Source organism: Lacerta agilis, chromosome 1 (assembly GCF_009819535.1).
Source record: "Lacerta agilis isolate rLacAgi1 chromosome 1, rLacAgi1.pri, whole genome shotgun sequence".
Taxonomy (NCBI): domain Eukaryota; kingdom Metazoa; phylum Chordata; class Lepidosauria; order Squamata; family Lacertidae; genus Lacerta; species Lacerta agilis.
In genome coordinates, this window is record NC_046312.1 from 72,064,605 (window position 1) to 72,088,106 (window position 23,502).

A 23,502-nucleotide genomic window follows, 5' to 3' on the forward strand; every position below is an offset into this window, starting at 1 on the left:
TCTGTAAGTGACAGCCCGGCCTCTTGTTAAAATTGTACTGCTTGTGTGGGTGTGGGTGTGACTGCCTCCCTGCCTCCCTCTCCCCTCTGTTGGTGTGCCCAGCTGATGTTTCATCTGGAGCCATGGCACTATGGCAAGGAATTTTCCTGGAGGTGCAGGGGTCTGTGCAGAGAGGCTTCTTTAGCTCCCTTTCTTTATCCCCATGTTTCTTTAGCTCAGTATGCCCTGCAGTGTTTTGCTTGCACTCTCTGTTATGTTAACTATTTCCCTTCCAAACTGCTTCCTTCCTTGCTCTGTGATTCTCCTTCCCTCCTCCTCCTCCTCCTCCTTCTCTCTCTCTCTCTCTGTGTGATTGTGGCTTTCAAGTTGCTTCAGAGTAAAAGAAATTCCCCCACCCTGCTCTGTTGTTGAATATTAGAATATCTAAAAGTGTGACATTAAATCTAGCTTTTTTTCTTGATTAATAATCTATTTAAATTTTTAGGGAACCTTTGATATCTATGCTACTAATCACTTCTACAGCTTTAACTTTAGAGAAAATGTGCTAATTTAAACATTACTGGTACAGCAGTACTATAACATTAACAGTTGTAACAATGTGTTTAAAGGTAAGTAAAAAATGATCAATTTTAGACTTAGACCCATAAGTAGTAGCAGTTGCCAGGACATTACAATGTTCACCTCTACATAGCTCCAGCCTTACTTCAGATATCGTGATACAGTCATACCTCGTGTTGCGTAAGCTCCGTGTTGCGTATGTTCGGGTTACGCACCTCCACGACCCGGAAGTCCTCCGTGGAGGGCGTGTGACGCGTGGGTGCGTACTTCGCACATGCGCAGAAGCGCAAAAACCTGCGAACTTCCGGGTTTTTTCTTTTTTGTTTGTTCGTGTTAAGTACGCCCGGGTTATGTAGCGCGACCCGGAACAGACTGCGTACGTAACACGGGGTACCACTGTATATCGAAATATCAATGTTTAACTGGCGATATATTGTGATGCTGAAAGCCAGATATCTCCCAGCCCTAATCATCACGTTATTCAGTTAAAAGCCTGGCACATTGTATACTAAAACACAAGAATTGCATTATAGGTGGAGCTTATAGAGCAGAGCCATAGCCATGCCAAGGTAGCAGAGAAAAGAAAAACAAAGGCCTCAGGTCTTCCATGATACTCAAAAAGCACACTCAAAAGTCCTTTCTAGGTGTTACAACAAACAGGCTTGCGGGAGCTTTTATTCCTGTATCTGGTTTGTTGTTGTTGTTGATGAATTGCTTCCCATAAAACATTCCAAAGCAATTAATAATAAAAACATCAACAATATAAATGTATACATAAATAATTTCATGTCTGATACAGATACAGACAGGGGCAGAATATTCTGCTTAAAAGGCTTGTTGAAAAAGGAAGGTGGTCAACAGGCACCAAAAGGAGAGGCGATGATGTCTGCCCAATATGTCACAGAAAAGAGTTTGAAGGAGTAGGTGCAACCACTAGAGTAAAGGGCTAATTCTTACATCATATGATATTAACCTCCAGATGAGACGGCATCTGCAAGAAGCCCTCAGCTGCATGAGATGATGAGATGAGATGCGACTCACACATCCAAGCACATGTGTGATTTGATTACATCTTGCTACTGAATTCTATGAAGTACTACTCTCAGTGTTGTATAGTTGACTAACAGCAGAGGGAAGAAAACTGGAATGCATGGGTATAGAATAGTTTCACCAGTTCTTCACAACTGCAAGTTGGGACACCCATTCGGCTGAGAAAGTGCAAGTTCATGAACAACCTTAAAGTTTTTTGTCTACATTAGCAAGGACTTTTAAAATCTGAAGTAGGAAATCTGACACTGTTGTCCTTAGCAAACAGAGGTTGTTTTGGCAAATTCATGCTGGGATGAGGAGGACAGAAGAGTCTTCCCACAAGGAAGTATTTGGATTATATTTTTTAAAGTATTTTTATTAGATATTTTCTTGATTTACAAAGGTATGTGCAATGTCTCTCTCGTATTTGAAGTACCGTTATTTGTGAAGCCACACAAATGGACAGATGCAGTGACAGCATTGTTACAGCATTGAGTTTCCAGAAATACGGGTAAGTGGAAGATCCCTTAAACACAGAAAGAACACCGCTCTTTCCATACTCAAAACACAAATAACAAGGTCTGATTTCATCTGTCAGAAATGATACAAAAGTCACAATACTGTGAGATGTTCACATTCTTTCAAAACAGTTTCTATACTACATGCCATTTACATAAATTAGCATTTCTAAAAAAATGCCAATAAAATTATGTTTACATAATAAAAGTGCATGTACAGATAGGCATCGGACACTTTAACTGGGACTGCAACAACTGCTGAGTCATGATCCTTTATTCACAGTGTCAGCAATCTCTGAACCATTGGAAAGCTTAGTGTATTGATACACCTGAGACTGAAATAGTTATTCTACCTTTGTGCCATCTTTGGTTTAATTTTTCTGGAAAATGTGGTGCAACCCAATTATTACTTAACAGTAATTAAACTGAGGATGGGAACAGGTACACATCAATACAAGGTGGCTATTAATCTCAGTAATTTACCTTGGAGGCCTTCAATTAACCGCTTGGGCCAAGGATCATTAGGATGTTAATTTACACAAGCTGACAAAATAAAGACACTTCTACTGAAAATGGCAGCAGTATGAAAATAAACCACATTACTCTTTAAGGTGAGTTTCAAGTGAATAAGAATAGGTGTTGCTGCCCCTGTTTCGTGGAATATAACGAGGGTCCACTGTCTGCACCTTCCAGAAGATGTTTTTGTTCCAACAAGCTTTCTCCATTCTGAATGGAATGGTCTCTCTCCTATTTTTTTTTAATCTGCCTTTATTTTTTGTGCTGTTTTAAATTGGGTTGTTTCTAATTGTATTTTGTACATCACCTTGAGACATGTATGGAAGGTGATTAATAACAATAATATGTCCATGATGCTTCTCATCATCCAACAGACTTACTTCACATTGCTAAAGGGACCAAGGCAATTCATGATACAGCTTAGATAGCCAAACAAGCAATCCTTGAGCTGCCTATTATCCACAAATAGACTTCACTTGGCCACAGAGACCATACCTAACTAATTATGGTTTGAACAACTGGATGTGGGTAAGTCTTTTAGGAATCCTCTCCCTGTGCACAAAAATAAAAATACTCTTACCAATAGCAAAACATTCCAAATTTGGTTGCCATATTTCATATTTTTTAGAAAGACCCCCAAATAGTTTTCGCTGCTTTTCCCATCATGTTGCCATACATTCAGGTTTTCCCTGACATTTTGCCAATTCGGCAACCCCCCCCCCACACACCATTTTTACACCTGAAAACCGGGACATGTCAGGAAATTTCCTTACGTATGGCAGGCCTAACATTTGTCTCACCTACCTTGAATTTGGATCTTCTGGTTATGGTATTTGGGGCTAATTAGGATTAAATTCTAGTCTTCTTGAAATGATTACTGCCTTTGAGAAGCCTTTGTACTGCTCCCTTGGAAGGTGGAGGACTCTCCTTCCATGGAGGTTTTCAAGCAGTAGTTGGATGGCCATCTGCCATGGATGCTTTAGTAGGGATTCCTGCATTGCAGGGGGTTGGACTAGATGACCCTCAGAGTCTCCTCCAACTCTATGATTCTATGACTCTATAGGTCTAGATCCCCAACTACTCTATGTAAAAGAAAAGAAAAGAAATCCCATAAATGTAAACTAAGAAGAAATCATCATAAAGAGGTAACATGAACACAAAAAGAAGTAGTTCAAACTGATTCCTACTTAACACACATTGCATGGAAATAATTCCAGTCCAATAATTTGACCTTCCACATCAGAGTGGTTGGGATCATAGCCAAAGTTACTACTGCACTGGCAGTCTTCAACACTTCCCTAGGATATCTGTGACAGATTTATAACTAATAGCGGAAAGAACAGATAGACACTGGGGCAAGTCCCCACCCCCACCCCAATCCTTGAGAGAAGTGATCTATACACCAGAGACTCAACAGTACATACTGTTTATCAGGAAACAATATTTCAATTATTAAACATTGGCACATTTGCATATGGGGAGGGGGAAGTGAGTTTTTATTCTTCTAAAAACAAAGGTTTGGTTAATCATTTCAGAACCTTAACAGACAAGGTTGCAAAGTACATTTAAAGATACTGTGCTGGCCACAATGAGCGGAATTGCTCAACAGGGCATGACCTTGATTTTTGAAATTGGCAGCTTGTCAATTTTAGGAAGCTGCCTTAAGCTTAGGCTTTGTGTCCAGCATTGCCTACTATGACTGGCATTGGGTCTTTTGGGTCTCAGACAAGCATCTTTCCCATCACCTGCTACTTGATTCTTTTTAGCTGGAGATGCCAGAGATTGAACCCGAGAACTTTGTGCAAACAAAAAAATGATTTTTAAGGTCACCCATATTTTTGTGCTACTAGAGAGTATTTCAAATGGAAGAGTTTTGGCCAAGAGTTTCACTAGTAAGAAGCACCCTTGTAAGTCTTCTTTCCATTCCTGCAAATTATTTCTCACTGTTCCTTTATTCCCCAGCCATTTAGTTTTGAAGTTTGTCCAGAAAAAAACCCCTGCAATGGGCTGTAGTTCAGTGGCAGCAGAACACACATTTTGCATGCAGAAGGTCACAGATTCAATTCATGGCATCTCCAGGTAGGGCTGGAAAAGATTGCTACCTGAAACCCTGGACAGCCACTGCCAATCATTGTAGGCAATACTGACCTATAGGGAACACTTGATGTGACTCAGTACAAGGCAGGTTCCTATGTAATGAAATAGAAGGAAACCACTCCTAACCCTTAGGCCTGGCTCAGGTACTGTTCATAGTCTTAAAATACTCAGCAGCATTTGCCTCATGGTTTGTCCAACATTTAAAACATTTCCTTCTTGTTTAATTTATCCAATTTGTCAAAGGTTTCTCCCTAACTAAAGGGGATTTTTTTTAAAATATAAAAGGGTCATGGGTCCCCATCCCTTCTCTACTGTGTTAAAACATGCAGAACCTGGAAGGGAAGGTGAATGGCAGTTTTTACAAAAGAGGCAGTATGAAGCTTGCTCAGAAAATATATGAGTTATAAGAATCCTGATTAAACTGACTGTACTTAACCATATTGATTCTCGGAAAAATCAGTCTTAGTGGAAACCCACACCCTTACAGTTACTAAAACATTCTGTTCAGTTGATGGAATGGCAAAAAGTGGTTTTTATGCCTAAATGCCATTTCAGTATTTCATTCCAACAGTTCTGAGTATTTAAGCTAAAGTAATCTAATTGCTGTGCTTTTCAATGGAGTGACTTGGCACTCGTATGTCAAAGTATTATGAATTAGACCATTGAGACTGTTGCTATTTTCTGCTGCACATCCTGGAAAATTCAGGTTGTTCTATCAAAGTTCATTTGAAGGTCTTGAACAGCAGAACTCACTTCCCCATAAGATCACACTTTTTGTGGCAAGGAAAGTGATGGTGAAATGCTAGACTCTCAAGGTTACAAACAATGGTTGGTTCCAGAACTCACTCCGTGTCCCTCAAAAATCTGCGGTGGAAGGTTGGAAAACCCCATGGAACAGCATAGGAAGTGGTGCAGGAGACTGTTGAGAGAAGCTTGTGAAAATTGCCTCTCCTCTTCCTTCTGTTAGGTAGCAGTGGACAATTTCAGGAGGGCTATAAAGAATGTACTTTGATTACAAGGCTGCCCTAAACTCTTTACTTTGAAAAGAAAATAGATTAGCTAAAGCTTCCCTCCCCAAGTGTTCTTGTAAGTTAAGAGGCAGTTTGTTTTCTCACAACAATGCTGCAAATGTAGTGATTCTTCAAATCCAAAAAAATGAAGAAATCTACAGACACAAAAAGACTGAGGCTCAAGTCAGACAAAGCTCCAAATCATGGCTTTGTGGATTGGGAAATGTGTAACAGGCCGACACTCCTCCCTCCATTCCTCTACCTCCAGGTCTCTTGTGAAGTCCTAAATCTGACAGACTGGTTAACACCAACTTCCAACTAATGGTTTGCAAACTCACCTCAGTCCATTGCTTGGAAGATAGAACTGAACGGTTTACTCAGTTTAGACTTACAAAATAAGATTAGACAGAGCCAACTCAGAGATGAAGGTGGGACAAGCATATTAGTCTACAGAATGTACCTAAACTTCCTAAGAATGGTTTGGAGAATGACTTTTGACCCAGGCTTAAATGTTCTTTTGGTAGCACAGTTTTAACTCTTGGTTGTACATTAATACACAAACTTCCATCTCCAGGACCATTAGCTTGCACCACCCATTTCCCCCTTTGGGTATATGCTGTGATCACAAACACTGATAATAATCCCACAACCACGTGGCCAAGTTTAAAGGAGCAAAATCTGCTGTAAGGGTTTAGCACAGGGGGCAGTATCCAATTGGACAGTTAAGCTAGAACAAGCACTTTCGATGGTACAGTGGAACTTCCCCTCCTACCACATGCCCTCTTAAATGGTTATGGGTTTCCCCCCAACTTTGTGGGGAAGTACATTGCACTGCCAAAATTACTCACGCTAAGGGAACTGTTTCATTGGATACTGCCCAGAGAAATACCACTACACAGACCAGTTTACAAGCTCTTCCAGTTTACAAGCACAAGAATGCACAAGAAGGAAAGGAGGTTGTTAACAAGAAGGAAAGGAGGCTGTTAACTTAGTTACACTAGAGCTAAATCTGAGAAGTAAAACCAAAGAAGCCAGCAGGTTTTGTGTGTGTGGCTCTTGTCAGTGAATATAGCTGAATGCTTAAAGGACTTCTTTTCTCCTTCTAAAACCCCCCAAACAAGTTTCTCTTTGACATGCCAGCAGTGTTGTAAAGAGCTGCCCAAGTTTTTGTTCTCCTTCACACTTGTTGCTGCCAACAATGCCGGACCTCAGATAAGCAAATGAGTGTGGGGAGCTACAGAAGGCAGGGGAGAGAGGAACCTTGCATACTAACAAGTCAGTCTGGTGTTAGTCTGGCTCCCACACAGGCTTTTGTATCATGGAACTTGTGTGGGGGGGGGGCGTGCGCCACTTTTGAGTAAGGTTGACTTCAAATGGTTCGGCTTCTAGGACAAAAAACATTTTGCAACACTGCTTAGATCAGCCTTGCAACAAAACAAAACCAATTGTACAAAATCTATTAGCCTACAAAATAATCCTACCAGCCCACAAACCCACCAAACCCTCATGCCCACACTGGTGGGAGGAACCATGCTGGTCTGGGCAAAGGATTCGGCTCAAATCATTCTTCTGGTGGACATTCAATATACCACACAAGCCACACAGCTCCCAAGTGACCAAGTATCATGGCTTGATATACTAAAAGCCATTATCTGAGGAATCCTGTGGGTAGAAACCTCTATATACCGCACACCCCAACTGGCATGAGAGCAATTATGGAAGTGAAGTCGTGCTAACCAGGCTATATGTAAAGTCAGTTATAGGACAACCTGAAACAAACTATATTTACTTCTCCCCGCCTGCATAACCACCTAAGATGGTTCTTAGTCCCCAGAGGCAGCTTGGCAATGGCTGTTTGCTAAACTTACAGCAGCCTGTCATATCCACAGTCTGTATTCAAAATGGAAACAGGAGCAAGTGGACATGCTGAGTGTCTGCTTTGATTAATAGAGGGTTGTTTTTTTTAAGACAGCAAAGCTTATCTGCATTTTAACTTTTCTGGAGTTCTTGCAACCTTCTCTGAATATAAGGCCCAATGCAGGCCTTTTGCTCTTGCACAGCTTTTTCACACTGCATTTATTCCCTAACACTCACCATAGTTGTGTCTGTCTTACGATTTCCCCCCATTCTCATACAGTATCACATTATACTTATTCCATGCTTGTACAACCCATGAAAATTCTATGAGGAACGGGAATAATAATAATAATAATAATTTATTATTTATACCCCGCCCATCTGGCCGGGTCTCCGGGAAATCAGCTTTCTCACTCGCTTCTTTTCTAAGTACAGCAATTCTGCCCTGCCATCCTCTTGGCGAAACATAAGACATGAGTTACCCTGGCTTCCACCTATAGTGAATCATGTTGTGCAGGAAAAGCTGTACTACATGATTCTTCAGCCTATGTACATTGCTAAGATTGTATTTTTTACATTCCAGCCACCTCCGTGAATGCTGTGCTTCAATTCAATCATTTCAGTGATCAGGGTGGGGAACCAGTGGCCCTCCAGATGTTGTTCAAGTACAACTCCCATCATCCTTTACCATTGGCCACACCGACCAGGGCCAATGAGTCTCCAATAACATCTGGAAGGTCACAGGTTCCCCCATATCTGCTCTATATCACAAAGAACTACTCTGTGGTGTGGCAATCGTCTAAATTAAGAACCATAATCACCTGGAAGTCAATAGGGCTATCATTTGCCCAGGTTACTTTATTTTCCCATAAGACATTACCTAGGACTGAAACAAGAATAATAAGCAATGTGATCACTATTCCCAAAGGTTACTTTTTTAAACATCACATTTGTTTTGATACAAGGGGGGGGGGATCAATCCCTATTTCTGTTACTTTGTAAGAAGTCATGATTTAGCATCTATTTTTCCAGGTAAATCCAAGAAGTGGCAGAAGATGGCAATGACTTAACAGAAACCATTTCCCCCCCTGAAGAAACTCTGTGTAGCCTCTTACGTTGTCATAGCTAGTGAGGATCCCATGTTGAGTCTGATCCATACATGCGTGTTCATCATGCATGTCAAACAGTCATTGCAGACCCTAAAGTTTTTGTCTCACCTGAAAGACAAAGCTTTTAAATGGGCACTGATCCTAATCCAGCTGCAAGTCAAATTATGAATATGCATTAATGACAAAGCCTTTGTGTGCTCCTAAAGTGGTCTAGATGTGGGCTTAGATAAGTTGAGAGAACGGAAACAGGCCTCCACCACCAATGACCACACTCCCTTTATGACAGAAGGCATTTCTCTTGAGCAATTGCTTAAGAGAAGATGTGCCAAGCAGTGGTGGATGGAACCAAGTGGTCAGAGAAAAAGTCACAAAGCCACAACCCTTATTAAGGAGTATTTTTGACCAGTGTTAGAAACTGAGATATGAAAGCTAGGAGCTAAATGGCACCTTAAACCTAGGTTATGGGAGTAACAACAGAATGTCTAGGCACACTTTTTTATAACAGGAATACAAAACTGAAAAAGAATGAACTGCAGCTAAAATATTATATCATTTTTCAAATGGTCTAGTCCAGGGGTGGCCAACTCCCAAGAGACTGCGATCTACTCACAGAGTTAAAAACTGGCAGTGATCTACCCCCAATTTTGAGGTTTAGGTCAAAGTTGTTGAGCTTTTATTAGGAAGGAGGAAGACCCATGGGGGGGGGTTCAGGTCAAAGTGGTTGAGTTTTTTCAGGGAGTAGGTAAAATGTTGAGGGTTTTTTAGGGTAGCCACAGATGTTCAGCTACTTTGGGGGGAACCAATGATCTACCAGTGATCTACTGCAGATGTCCAGTGATCTACCAGTAGATCACGATCTACCTGTTGGACATGCCTGGTCTAGTCCTTCCCCTGCCCACCCCCCTAAGATTCTTAAGAGGGTCTCTTCTCCAGTCTTCAGAGAGCAGCTGAAAATGAGGAGGCAGAAAAAGGTCCTCCTTTCCTTCCACTCTGCAGTTTTAATCTGAATTTTTAGGTGCAATACTGCGACCAGAGATCAGAAACTGCTTGCGCTAATTAAATTCCCTGTCGCAAAATGCGCCTGGAACAATGGGAGTTTTGAACACTGTTTTTGACATGACAAAAGACTGACATGAACAGATGGGGTGCCCAATAGCTCTTATATATCCTTCCTGCTAAATTTCAACACTTCCATAGAGCTCTGCATTCTTAGCGCAATGTCAGACTACAACAACAGGAAGTTTAAGACAAAAGGTAAGAAAAGGTCCTCAAGATAAGGAGTAAGTTGGGTGGGTGGGTGGGGGTCACACAACACAGTTAGAAATGCTGTGTTTCCTCATTCCCACGGGAGGGCTATTGCCAATGGAATGGTCTGAATTTATAGCACATATCATGCTTTGGATGCAAGTGCAGGCTGTTATTTTTTTAATTCACTCCCCTGAGTTCTCACAGTCAGGAGGACAAGCTTTGAAAACCTTGTCACAATGAGCTTTCCCTAGTCATAACAAAACTGAGCTTCCATAAGGGTAGCTAAGGGAGGTTCACAAAAGGAATCTGGCCAACTTGTCCTCCTGTGTCCATCTTCAGATGCAGGGCTGATGGATGACCCTTTGTACCTACCATCATCTGTGTACACTCTCACTGCAATTTCTGAAATTGTGGTTGCAATGAATTCTGTTGTGTTTTTATGTAAACTACTTAATTTTTTTTATCATTTTAAGCACTATTTTTTAAAAAATAAACTAACAAAAAAAGCCCACCACAGCAAAATATATCAATTTAGGAACAAGTTTGTACATTCTATTTTTCAGAGGTGGTCAGTAGGAATTATATACGGTGGCAGGGAAGCACCTTGCAGGAGAGAGCTGTTCGTAGTCAGATAGGTTAAGGAAGCATCCCAAATTAATTCTATGAGCAAAGAAAAATAAAAGCATTCCTTGAATTCTTTCCAGTCAAAAGGACACATATTAAATTAGAGCTATGTGCAGCTATGCTATAAAAAAGCATTCTCAAAAATGTTTTTAATCATAAGATAACATATATTATTAAACTTCAATATATATCTAGAAGGAGGATTCAAAGTGCAATGGTTCAGCTCAGAGCAATAGGTTTAAAGGCAAGCAATGCAATCAAGACATTTGCAAATCCTAATAAATCCACTACTGGAAAATGAAGTACACCAGTTATACATCACCAACAAATCACTAAACAATAGATTCTTAGACAAATCTCTCATTGTGTGCCAAGAGAGTTAACTAATCCGTCTATAAACAGTAGTTGAGAAAGAAGGCAGTGATGTTGGCCTGCACAACACATACATGATACTTTGTAAAATGTATGCCATGGATTTCTTCTCAATGAGGTTTCAAGTCTTCTGCTTAAGTGATGCAGCCCCAGGGCAGCTACCTGTAGAGGCAGAATTACTATGAGCCTCAGACCAAGGCAGCTGTGATCTAGCCAGACTCCTCTTCCCTCTCCCCAACTCCTTTTTCTCTTCACAGTCCAGTGGAAAGCAGTGGCCACAGGTTTAGGTAGCATGGCACATTTGGGAAATAATGGTAATTCTAGCATGAAGAGCACAAAGGGGTTGCTTAATAATTAATCTCTTTAAGTCTGTAAGAGCTGCAGGACAAAATGACCCAGAAAATCACTGGGAATGACAGAGCCTCCATACCAAATGCATGCCAACAGCAGAATTCTATGCAGGTTTACTCGGAAGACAGTCCCATTAAGTTCAGTGTTTCTTCCTCTCGGGTAACAGGGCATAGAGTTATACCTTACATATCTGTGTAAACAACAGGGAGACGATTTCGTTCTGTACTTCCAAGCCTCTCCATTAAAAGAGAGGGCAAGCACAGTGCCCTTATATGAGCACACGGCAGGCACAAGAGATATGAGCCTGTTTGCTCAAGTACAATTCAAGGCTGTTATCATTCGATTAATTCAATGACATCATCCAAAAGGTGGCTGAAGTTAACCTGGCGGTTTGATGGTTGGGTTGTGAGCAGTGGTGCACGGCAGCAATGCTACAGGGCATTAAAGAGTGGTGGGGATGACAGTTAGGTTTAGCAATGCTTCTCCAAGCTAATTCTTCCCCTATAGAAAACTATTCTTTAAAATGTGTGGGTCCAGGGGCTCTTTAATCACAATGATGCTGGCAACTATGATGGTGGAGATATCTGTCATACAAGTGCTCAACCAAAAATATGTAAACTCCATTAGTGGCTCCCACTGGCAAAAAACATTGGGAGTTGTTAAGAGTCCCCAAATTAGTAACCCTGTCCCCAAGGATATCCTTTTCCTTCAGGGTTAATACTTTTCTTTTTGTAAAGTAAACAGCAACCTTCAGATTTGTACAACTCAACTTCCAATGTCTATCAAATGTGGTATAAGCAGATTTGAAACCCTTCTTAGCTCAAAGCCACAGGAACCCAAGAGAAGCCTAAATTCTTCTGAGATTTGGGGTGTGGTCGGCGCAAAATTCTGCAGCCAAGAAGGGAAGATGAGATCATGAGAGGCAGTCTGAAAGGCACTGCAAGTCATCCATTTTAAAACATCCTTATTTCCCACAAATATTTTTAGTGCCTTCTCCCACACCCATGACACTTCCCCCCCCCACCCCCTTAAAAAAAAACTGCCTCAAGTTGAGAAGCATCACTTTCAGAATCCGTTAAGTGCATGAGAGAAATCAAATATAAGATTAGTGGGTTTTTTGAAAGTCATTTTTGGGCACACAAAAAAACAACCCAAAACTTTATAGCCCCCCTCCCCCAAAATCACACAGGATGCAAGTTGTTGTCGTTTGTTTTCCAAAGCTGTTTACCAGACAGGAAACTAATGCTCCCCCATTGCCTATAAACATTTGCTAGGGTGAAATTTGCATGCACTTCTAATGCCCACATTTATTCAAATACTTTCAACGCCTCAGACTTGCCAACCGTTCTCTTGCTGTCTGGGATCGGGCGTCGATGTGCCACACTCGGCTTGCACAAGCAAAGAGCTACTGTCGCCCCCTCTCCCTTCCTTCCCCCACCCCGCCCTTTCCCCCCGTTAACTTTAAAGTTGATTGATCGAGCAGAACTTTAGAAGAAATGAAAGCAGCCGTTACAAAACCGCACACCAAGTCAAAACCCTGGCAAGGTTCGGCATCTGTATATTTGGCCGATTTGGGGGGAATGGACTCGAGGCTCTGCCAGGAGGTGCCCGCCGTGATCCCCAGCCCCTCTTTCCACCCCACCAGAATTGCTCGTAAAGGGGGAAGCCTAGGTGCTTTAACGCGGTTCTGGCGCGCGATTTCTCTCCCTCAAATACATCCTATATTATTTGACGCTTTGATTTGCTTTTGCCCAAAGGAGAGCCGCCGCCTCCCCCCCCCCACCCCAAACATCGTGGCTGTTTACATCCCCACGGTCCCAGCCTCACGGAGGAGGAGAAGGAGGGGGACCCCGACGCAGTCAGGTGGGAAGCCGGGGGTCGAGCGAGCGCTGCTCTTTCCCTCCTCGCCTTGCGCGCGAGAGGGGGGAAAAGAAGATCCGCGCGGGCTCCATGGCGAGGCTGCTCGCTTGTTTTCGGTGGGAATCGGGAGGGAGGAGGCGGCGGCGGCGCCACCACCACGGGAAGGGAGATAAGCCCAAAGCAACACACAAGCGCCCGGGCTCAGCCCTCGCCACCGCCGGCGGGCACGCGCAAGGGACGAAGGCGGCAGAAGCGACTCACCCAGAAGACGAAATTGAAGACGAAGAGGAGGTATTTGATGCACTTGGTGCAGCCTTCCACTCCCATCGCTGCGGCTTTCTGCGGGCGGCAAGGATGTGGCCTGTTCTCTCGGCTCAGGGGCAGGAGGAGGAGCTGCTGCTGCTGCAGATGGTGGGCTCCGCTGTTGTTTTCAGGGGCACCAGCTCGCCAGGCTGCTTCTCTCTCTCTGTTCCCGTTACCTCTCCCCCTCCCTCCTCCTTCTCTCCCTCTGACCCGGGAGCGCAGCCAGGTCCCTCCTCCTTCTCCGCCGCCGCCGCCTCGCAGGCGCGCCGAGGAGAGAAAAGCAGCGCCCCCTGCAGGCGGCTCCTCCGCCTTTCTTCACAAGACCCCCCCCCCACTGTCGCTGCTTCAGCCAAATGGTCACGGAGCCGCCCCCATTCCCCCCCCCCCGGGCGGAATCAGGCCAGACCCAAAACAGGCTGGTTTTGTAAGCTCTGGTAGGAAGAGCGATTGGCAAAACCGGGCACCCGAGGGCACATAAGCAGCAATCAACTGTCTGAGCCCACTTCGCAGGCCTGGTATTTATTAAAGCTTTATTATTTAACTTTTTTAAAAAAAAATCTGGTGCCTGGAGGGGGGGTGGCTTAGGGGAGAGGCCTGGGGGCTAGATGTCGAGGCATTGGGTCTCCGGGGGCCTGAGGTTCTCCATCCCCGCACTAAGCAATCGACTGGTACCTACAGCACACTTCTAGCACTTGTTAGTGGTGGAGGCAGATTGTCTCTTCAAATTATCTGCCCTATTTCTGAGCAGAGTAAAAGGGGAAACCATTCAGTGAGGTTCTCCAACAGCTGCTTGGGTGTGGTCTCACCAGAGACAGTAGCACTGATTCTTTCTTCCTTTTCCAGTTTGTTTTTGCGACCACTTCACATAGCAGCAGCAGCAGCAGCAACATCAACAACTTTGTTGATAACCTGGCCATCATTTTGCATCAGCCAAACTTCTGCAGACCTGGGGCATTATTGGGGTGGAGGTGGATAGCAACTGCAAAAATATTCAAAGGACACCCTGCAAACTGACCTTTTCCTAGGAAAATGAGAGTGGTGGAAAACACTCAGAGGTTTCATCAGAGAGAGAAAGTCTTCTGAGAAATTCAGACTTTGTTCGAAGTATTTATGGGTCTCTAAGATGAGACAGCCTGCCTTGAGTCAGTGATGATGGTTTAACATATATTCTTTGACTATCATTGTCAAATGGCTCCTAGGTGTGTTAAGATATCAAAGTGCTAGGCTAAGTTTCTTGGGCAAATGCCTGGAGTCGAGACTTCATGAACCTGATGCCCTCCAGATGTTTTGGACTACAATACCTATAAGCCCCAGCCAATACAGCCATGCTCTTTTGCCTGTCAGAAAACCAGAAGGTACATTTTCCTGGGTTTTCTGCAACAAGTGTGCTTTATTTGGAACTGTGCTAGATATTCTCTCGTTTACCAGATTTTTGGGTTAAAACTGGCAACTTAGGAGTAGTGGTGTGAATATTCTGATCTAGTATGTTGCTATGGGTTCCTGAGTTCTTCTCCTTTCTTCTTCCTGGGTTATTTATCCTACCCAATCAGGAATCCTGCAGCAAAAAATGATGTCAGGCAGGATTAAAACAGGTGTGCTAGTGATGCACCTCTTCATGTCCATTATCAGCACTCTTGTAGAAGGTGACTTTCTGCTGTTGGGAGCCTCTTGTATCCTCAGATTTTGGGAACCCTGGAAAATGGGTAGTTTCAGCTCATTTCTAATTAATTAATACATTTATATCATACCTTTCCACCAAGGAGTTCAAAGTGGCATATGTGATTCTCCCACTTTCCATTTTATCTTCACAACAACCCTTTTATGTAGAAGGCACAGCAGAGTAATTTAGTTTTGCTCCCATTCTCGTCCCTGCTGTGTTCTTAAATGCAACACTGAGACTAAGGAGGTTGGCAGTTGGAAAGCAGTACCACACCTCATTCACCATTTCTGTTCAAATCCATGGGCCTTTAAAGTTCTTAACTTTGGCTGGCTGGTGCCCTCTGTTATGTTGCAAAAGTTTTGCTGCCTAAATCTGCTTTAAAAATAAAATAAAAACGCCCTACAAATTCTTCCCATGTGTGCAGTCTGCCTCTCTTCCTTACCAGATTTAAATATTTATATCCATGTATGGTGCAGCAGGCAAGTTTTTGTAAGAAAATGATGGAGAACAGGGAGGGCAAGTACAGCTGCAAGTCTTCCTTCTGAAGGTATAATTACTGTCACAACCAACATGTGAACCTTTTCAAGCAGCTGGGAAAGGACATGGATGGGTGAAGTGCACGCCAGGGGAAGACATAATTTGCTGCGCTGAAAAATAAACAAGGGAGAGAGTCTGTGAGTGGTTGTTGAAATACTTGGATTTGGCTAAAATTAAAATAATTTGTGAGCTACCTGTGACTGCCATTGTTGTCAGACAACAGAATGTAGAGAAAGGGTGTGGACCTATTTCAAAAGCTGAGGTTATGTATATTGGATTCATACAGGTATTCCAGATTCGCAACAAACAGACCAGTATTTCTCTATTGAGGCTATAATCTGATGAATGAAAGCTCTTATCAACATTTCTGCTGGTTTACAGCACCAGGGAGTAGTCTTATAGGGGCATTGTACCAGGTGGAGGGGGAAAGTTGGCAGCCATCTTTTTCTCTGAACAATGACCCAGGAAAGGGAGGCACATCCTAACCCATGAAATGGATGAGCCAGAGAAGCCCTTGGACCACCTCATAAACAAAGGAAACTTAAGAAATGAAGTTGGAGGGAACCATGCTTTGAAAGGCTTGTAGGCAGGTGATCTAAGCTGCATGCCTGTGCTCCAGTCCAAGCGTGGTCTGTTGAATGTGCTCCAGGAAAGGCCTACATCCTTTTCCATCTCCATATGGCACCCCCGCTTAGAAGGAATGGAGGCTAGAGAAATTGTGCGTCTTAAAGAGACCTAACCCTGACAGGGTGGATGAACTTCACAGAAAAGTTTGGGAGGAATGATGCCACAGAGATGGGCTCTCATCCAGAGAACCCAGTGTGAGAAACCTGTAGCCCTTCATATGTTGTTGGACTATAACTCCCATCATGCTTGACTATTAGCCATACCAAGTAGGGCTGGTGGGAGTTGGAGTCCCGGAACATCCCTGCTTTAATTGGACCTCTTGGTCACTGTATTTGCAGAAACTAAGTTAGAGTCTTCTATACAATGATTCCTTCCTCGTAAGTCTTCACCCTTGGAAGTCTGCTCCCTAATCACCAGAGAAAATGCATGGTGACAAGCAGCGACTGAGCCTATAGTCGGGGACCAGTACTTTGCACATACCCAGAGACTCTGCTTTGGTTTCACCTTTCACAAATTCACACATTCCAGAGCTGTTCATAGGATTGAAAATAGGGCCGAGTTGTTGTGGTGCAGCTTCTTCCAATTTGCTCTTCTGGCTGGAAAATTCTGGACACTTTTTAAAGCATTCCTCCAAGGCAAGAACACAGACTAAGCAGAAGTTTTATATTTCTACCATATGAAGTCAGAAACTGTTTATGTTTAACAGTTCAAATGCTGCTGCAGTGAAACTCACCCAGAGCGATCGCGTTAAAACAGCCCAGATTTAAAAGCCAGCATTTAAAAAGTTAATTAGCTAAATATAGTGCAGAATTTTAATGGGGCTGACCAGATTGTTTTTGTTCAGTGAGTTATTTTTAAACATTTCAGGTTTTGGCCCAAAACTTGCTCTTGGTTGCATGTCAACATTTTTCTTGCTGTATAGGAAAATGAGAGCAAGAAAACCAGAGACCAACAAATGAATGATATCATACCCAGCAGAGGTGTCACTCCAAAGGGCCAACAAAGGAAACAAGCCCAGTTCCAGAGAGGATGGAGGTACAAATGGATGGATCTGTCCGTTCCAGTTTCACAGTTTTTTAGTCTTTAGCCAGTTCACCACATTTCTGCAGCAGTTTGCAATATTTCTCACAATAATTCATCAGAATTTGAGTGTATGTTTTGCCTAATAATACACGTTTGCAAGCAATTTCCCCTAAAAGAATGCCTTTTATGGTATTTCCATGAATATATGCAGTTTTATGCCTATTTCCCCGTAATAGTATGCACCTGTATGGTATACTTTTTGGGAGGAGGTGGAGAATTACATTGCAAAATCCAAGGAAGGGCGAATTTCAAAAGTCAGCTGTGTTTAGGTTTGCATATTACTTCAGGATGTGCAAATGTGGTTGCTTTGCATTAAAAGCAAACCGAACCACATTTATCCAGCCTAACCTCCATGGAGGAAACTGTCCCATCCCCAAAGGGCAGTAGCCACCACCAGCCATTCCTGATCTGGCTCCTCAGCTATGAACAAAACAGCGTAGTAAGACTCAGCAACGCACTGAATTCCTCACTTACTTCAGACTTAGGAGAAGGAGCTTCCCCTTAGTGGTGTTCTGAATGTTCACTCCACCATGTGCACTCTCTCCTACTGAATTCCCACTTCACTTCAATAATTTCTAATAATAATAATTTGTTATTTATACCCTGCCCATCTGGCTGGGTTTCCCCAGCCACTCTGGGCGGCTTCCAACAAAATATTAAAATACAATGGTCTGTTAAACATTAAAAGCTTCCCTAAACAGGGCTACCTACAATCATTTTTAGGACTTGAGTCTCAGGTGACAGTAATGTACAGTGGTACCTCGGGTTACAGATGCTTCAGGTTACAGACTCCGCTAACCCAGAAATAGTACCTCGGGTTAAGAACTTTGCTTCAGGATGAGAACAGAAATCGCGCAGCGGTGACACGGCAGCAGCAGCAGTGGGAGGCCCCATTAGCTAAAGTGGTACCTCAGGTTAAGAACAGTTTCAGGTTAAGAACGGACCTCCAGAATGAATTAAGTTCTTAACCCGAGGTACCCCTGTAAAGGTAAAAGGTAAAGGACCCCTGGACGGTTAAGTCCAGTCAAAGGCGACTATGGAGTTGCAGCGCTCATCTTCTCAGGCTGAGGGAATTGGCGTTTGTCCACAGACAGCTTTCCGGGTCATGTGGCCAGCATGACTAAACAGCTTCTGGTGCAATGGGACACTGTGATGGAAACCAGAGCGGACAGAAACGCTGTTTACGCTGTTCACCTTCTTCCCACAGCGGTACCTACATTTGCACTGGTGTGCTTTCAAACTGCTAGGTTGGCAGGAGCTGGGACAGAGTAACAGGAGCTCATCCTGTCACACAGATTCGAACTGCCGACCTTCCGATCAGCAAGCCCAAGAGGCTTGGTGGTTTAGACCACAGCGCCATGCATGTCCTGCCTGACATTAATGTATCCAGACGAACCCACAAACTACATACCTTCTGCTTCAGAGGGAGTATAACCCCATCCAGAGCAGGACAAACACCATCTATCTGTTCTAGGGAACCACTCACTAACAGTCTCCCAGTCTTGTCTGGACAGAGCTTCAGTTATTGGCTCTCATCCAGTTCATTACTGAGGCAACACATTGGTTTAGTGCATCTACTGCAACAGCTGCAGATATAAAGGGGAAGTAGAGCTATGTATCATCAGCATATTGCTGACAATGCACCCCTACACTCCAAATGACCCCAATTCAGCTGTTTCATGTAGATGTTAAACAGAATGGGAGATTAAATTGAACCCTGTGGAACCCCACATTGCACAATACTCCCCAAGTACCACCCTCTGGGTAAAAGAAAACCCACACTGTCAAGTAACTTTCCATTTCCTGCCATTTCCCCACAAGTCTTTTCAAAACATGAGCTGGGAAATTAAGCACTGGCTTTAGTCCTCATCTTTCCTGGGGCTAAAGTTCCTGGGGCTCTAAGTTGCCTTATAACACTGAAAGACGAAAGATGTTCCCAGGCACCTGAGAAACTATCCATACAGACTTTAATTGGGTATAGTCTATTCTGAGAGATAAATGTGAGGGACGGAGACTGAGATAGCTGCTCTTGAGGACAAACCAAATTAACAAGATGAGACCTGAAGAAAATGCAAATGCTTCTGCCCCCAGCGCACAGTTCTTAATAGATGTTGAGCGTGAATGCAATACATAATCTAAATATACATCAGAAATCCGCTCCACCTCCTTGTGGGGAGGAGTTGCGGTGGACCGCAGAGCCGCTCTCCCCACTTCCTGTGGGCGGGGGACTTTGTCCCTCGCTGCTCGGAGGAGTCCCCGGCCGCGTCAGCAGGCAACTGGCCAATCAGCCGGCTGGGGGCGTGGCCGGGGGCTCCCTTTCAAAAGGAGAGGCGCGAGCCAAGAGACCTCCTTTCGGCTCGCACGCCAGGCACTCCTGTCTTCCACTGCTGTCACTATCTGCAGTGATCATGGAACCCATGAAAGTAAAACATTTAGCCCGGCCAATTATCTTTTGCCTCATGCCTTGCCTGGTTGTTGTGGGTTGGCAGGACAACGCGGGGGCAGCCATCTTGCGATGGTCACGTGTGCAGCACCATTGGGAATGCAGCATGTGGCTGGGTGAAGCTGCTTTGAGTACACACTTGATTGAAGGGAGCTTGAATAAATAAATACTGTTGTGTTTATTTCCTAGTGTTCCTTAATAATAATAATAATAATAGCAATAAATAATAATAATGTATAAATAAATAATAATAATAATAATATAATAGTAGTAGTAGTAGTAGTGGTAGTAAAATAATAATAATAATAATAATAATAATAATAATAATAATAATAATAAAAAAATTAACAAGAACCCAAAGCGCAGGCTTGCTGTTTTAAGCTCTTCTTGCCCCTTTCCATTTTGAAAGGAATACAGCTACTTTCAACGGTGTGTCGCTTATAAAAGGAATAATTTGCTCTACCGCTCTCAGTTTAAATTGGAATAATTTCATTGGCTAATTATATGATTGGTTTGGACCTTGGAATATCCGTAGATTTAATTGGCATTTCGTTTTGGCTTAATTTTTCACTAAACTTGGCTCTTTGACCTTTGCTGGCGTCTGTGTGAGCAATTCCTTTGGTCCTATTGTCCCTGTTTTAAGATTAGCCAGGACCCTTTGCCAGTATACACTATACTGAACTAGATTTCCCTCTTGAAACCTCTGAAAGCCCTTATGCTTAGAGAATGGTGCTTATAATGCCATGGTTACAAGTTTGATCCCCATGTGGGGCAGCTGCATATTCCTGCTTCCAACGCTACAGTTCTAGTCAACTCATTATCCCAGCATACACAGACTGTGCCCAATCCAAAATTTACAAGTCTCTTGCAAGCCTGTATTAGTAGGTCTCAACTGATGATACAGGAGCAGTAAGTTTCTGTCTCTCCCCCCTTTAGCTATGGGAAATAATGGGAGCTGGCATGCTCTTGCAAGGGATGGGTCCACAAATCGTTCTCTCGCCTTATCACCCACCAGGCTACTGGCATTGAAGCACCTCCTTTATTTCCCCCACTCAGATGTTGATGATGATAATAATAATAATAATTAATAATATATCAATAATATATATAATAGCTATAATATTAATCACTATATTGATAACTAATAATAACTATAATAATAATTTGATTCCTAGGTGGTTTCAGTCTCTGGGGACCCCTGAACTTCGCAAGTCAGGTTTTGGCCCCAAGCCAGCCATTAGCATCTGGGCTTCTGTCCTCTTCAGAGGGTGTGCCTTTCTGAGGCTGATAAGTGGTTCTTAGGGTTTTGGCTTGAGTCCCTGGATATTTACAATGGGTTATCTCTCCAGCAGGACAATTTTAAAATCGTTTCCATATTATCAGGTCCGATCAGGGCTCCTTCACAGATGCCAGTGTGTGCATGGAGCTGGTATGGTTGCTATTACACACAATTTCACCTTTTAAGCTTCTTCTTCTAGTAGTTGCAGTTCACCTTTGGATGGAGGACTTCAGAGATCACCACGTTTGCCCTTGGACTGAAAATTGAGCTGTCGTCGGTTTCCTTGCAAAGCAGTCGTCGAGTTTCATGAGGGTGTCGCTCCTGCTCCGCCCAGTTGGCAGATTTGCCTTAAGTTTATCATCATCTTTTCAGACATATTTATTCACGATTTCTTTCTTTTATAAGGCTGTTTATAGATCCTTATGCGGACTTTTGAGTCTGCAGGGTACTTGAGGGCTGGCGCAGGCTACCGCCTCCCAGCAGCGATGGTAGAAGGACCATAATTTAGGACATATGCCTAATTCAAATAGATAGATAGAAAAGGAGTATCTGCAGGGTACTTGAGGGCTGGCGCAGGCTACAGCCTCCCAGCAGCGATGGTAGAAGGACCATAATTTAGGACATATGCCTAATTCAAATAGATAGATAGGAGTATCTGCAGGGTACTTGAGGGCTGGCGCAGGCTACAGCCTCCCAGCAGCGATGGTAGAAGGACCATAATTTAGGACATATTATGCCTAATTCAAATAGATAGATAGATAAGGAGTATCTGTTGGTCCAAGTGCAAGGTCCAACTGTCTTCATCTGCATACACCATAGCTTTCTTTGTGCTCTCCGGGTAAGTGATTTTGTGGTTCTCGTGGCACCTGAAGGTTGGCATAGATTGTAACCTCCAAGCATGGATGGGCGTTGGCTTGTTGCAATTGACCTCCCCTTTAAAATACACAACAAATTAAATTCCATCGGTTGGTCCAAATATGATTCCAGAGTGTTTTCAGCAGCCTTTTCGATTGCAATTTTGATGCCCTAAGAGTAGGGGTAGTAGTCCATGATGGCGACACAGGCTATTTATCCTGAGGCTTACAGCTTTGCGACATTCAGCTTTCTTTAACAGAACTGGTTATTTACATCCGTCTCTTAAAAACTTACCAGAAAGGAAAGGGCGCCCTGCTCTGGCTATCAGGGATCAAGCATAGCGGCCCTTGCCCTGTAAAAGATACTAAACGATATCTCCATCTTAGGCCCCGTGGTTCTGGCCCTTTCCTAGTGAATGAGGATGGATCCAGTCTAACCAGTCAGAAGTTCACTCGTGTAATGCGTAGAGCCATTGAAGCATGCGGCCTTCCAGCTAGGGAACTCGCTGCTCACTCTTCTAGGATTGAGGCCGCTACAACCGCTGCCCACTGGGGGTTGACAGCAGACAGAATGAAAAACCTGGGGCAATGGTGATCCAATGTATTCAAAGGTTATATCCATGGCAGCTCCGGAATTTAAACAGGCCTGTGACTTATTCCGTCTTGTTATTTCTTTCCTTTTCAGATTCAGAGTGCATTGAGATCTGGATTGTGGGCTGCAGTATCGTCCACTGGGCCCGGGTGAGGGCAATTGCCAGTGGCTTGTGGTGCCAGCTGGGGTTTTTCCTGCACACATCCATATTGTTTGGATTTCGAGGCCTGGGATGCGGTGGAAGGAGATGTTGCCAATTGTGACGGCCAGGGCTGAGGCATAAGCCCCCCCCCCAACCGACGCTTTGGTTTTGCGCCTGGGTGAAAACTATTTGCTGAGTCGAAAAGGCCTGGACTTGCTCACAAACATCAAAAGGACTTGGGCTTTATGTCAATGAACTCTCCAAAATGACTCTTATTTGATCGCAGCTTCTGGAGAGACGCATTGGGCCTGGTAGTAGTTCCTCAGCTGCAGCAGATCATACCCAAAAAAACGCTTGAATTGTTCAGTGGCACAGAAGGTGCACATGCTGGGTGGCCGGTTGATTCTGCATCCCACTATACCTTACAGCAAGATGGCATTGTTTTGAGATGATGGCTTACTCACTATACTTTACAGCAAGATGGCATTGTTTTGAGATGATGGCTTACACACTATACTTTACAGCAAGATGGCATTGTTTTGAGATGATGGCTTACACACTATACCTACAGCAAGATGGCATTGTTTTGAGATGATGGCTTACACCTTTCTGAATGAGGAAAATGACTTCTGGCTGGCCGATATAGCGGAGGGATTGAAGTATTGGTTGCAGCTGTGAGGGTATGTGGCGGCGAGCCCCTTTCGGGACTCTTGTGGCGGTTAGGCATTGAGTGACCTAATGTTGGGGGAGGGGAGGCCGGGCCATCGCCTGCCCCTCCAAGCTTAAGGGTAGTCCGTTAAAGGAATCCGGGGGTGTGGGATCTTGTCCGAAGC

General features: G+C 43.7%; 1 protein-coding gene across 1 annotated transcript in view; it reads right to left on the reverse strand.

Moving 5' to 3' along the window:
* The window catches only part of CD81 (CD81 molecule), a 51,515-nt gene extending 37,878 nt beyond the window's left edge, over nt 1-13,637 (reverse strand). The window contains exon 1 of the mRNA XM_033154408.1: nt 13,411-13,637. Coding sequence (XP_033010299.1) covers nt 13,411-13,476 — 66 coding nt within the window. The 5' untranslated portion in view covers nt 13,477-13,637. The remainder of the gene's footprint in view (nt 1-13,410) is intronic.
* Between the last annotated feature and the right edge of the window lie 9,865 nt (nt 13,638-23,502).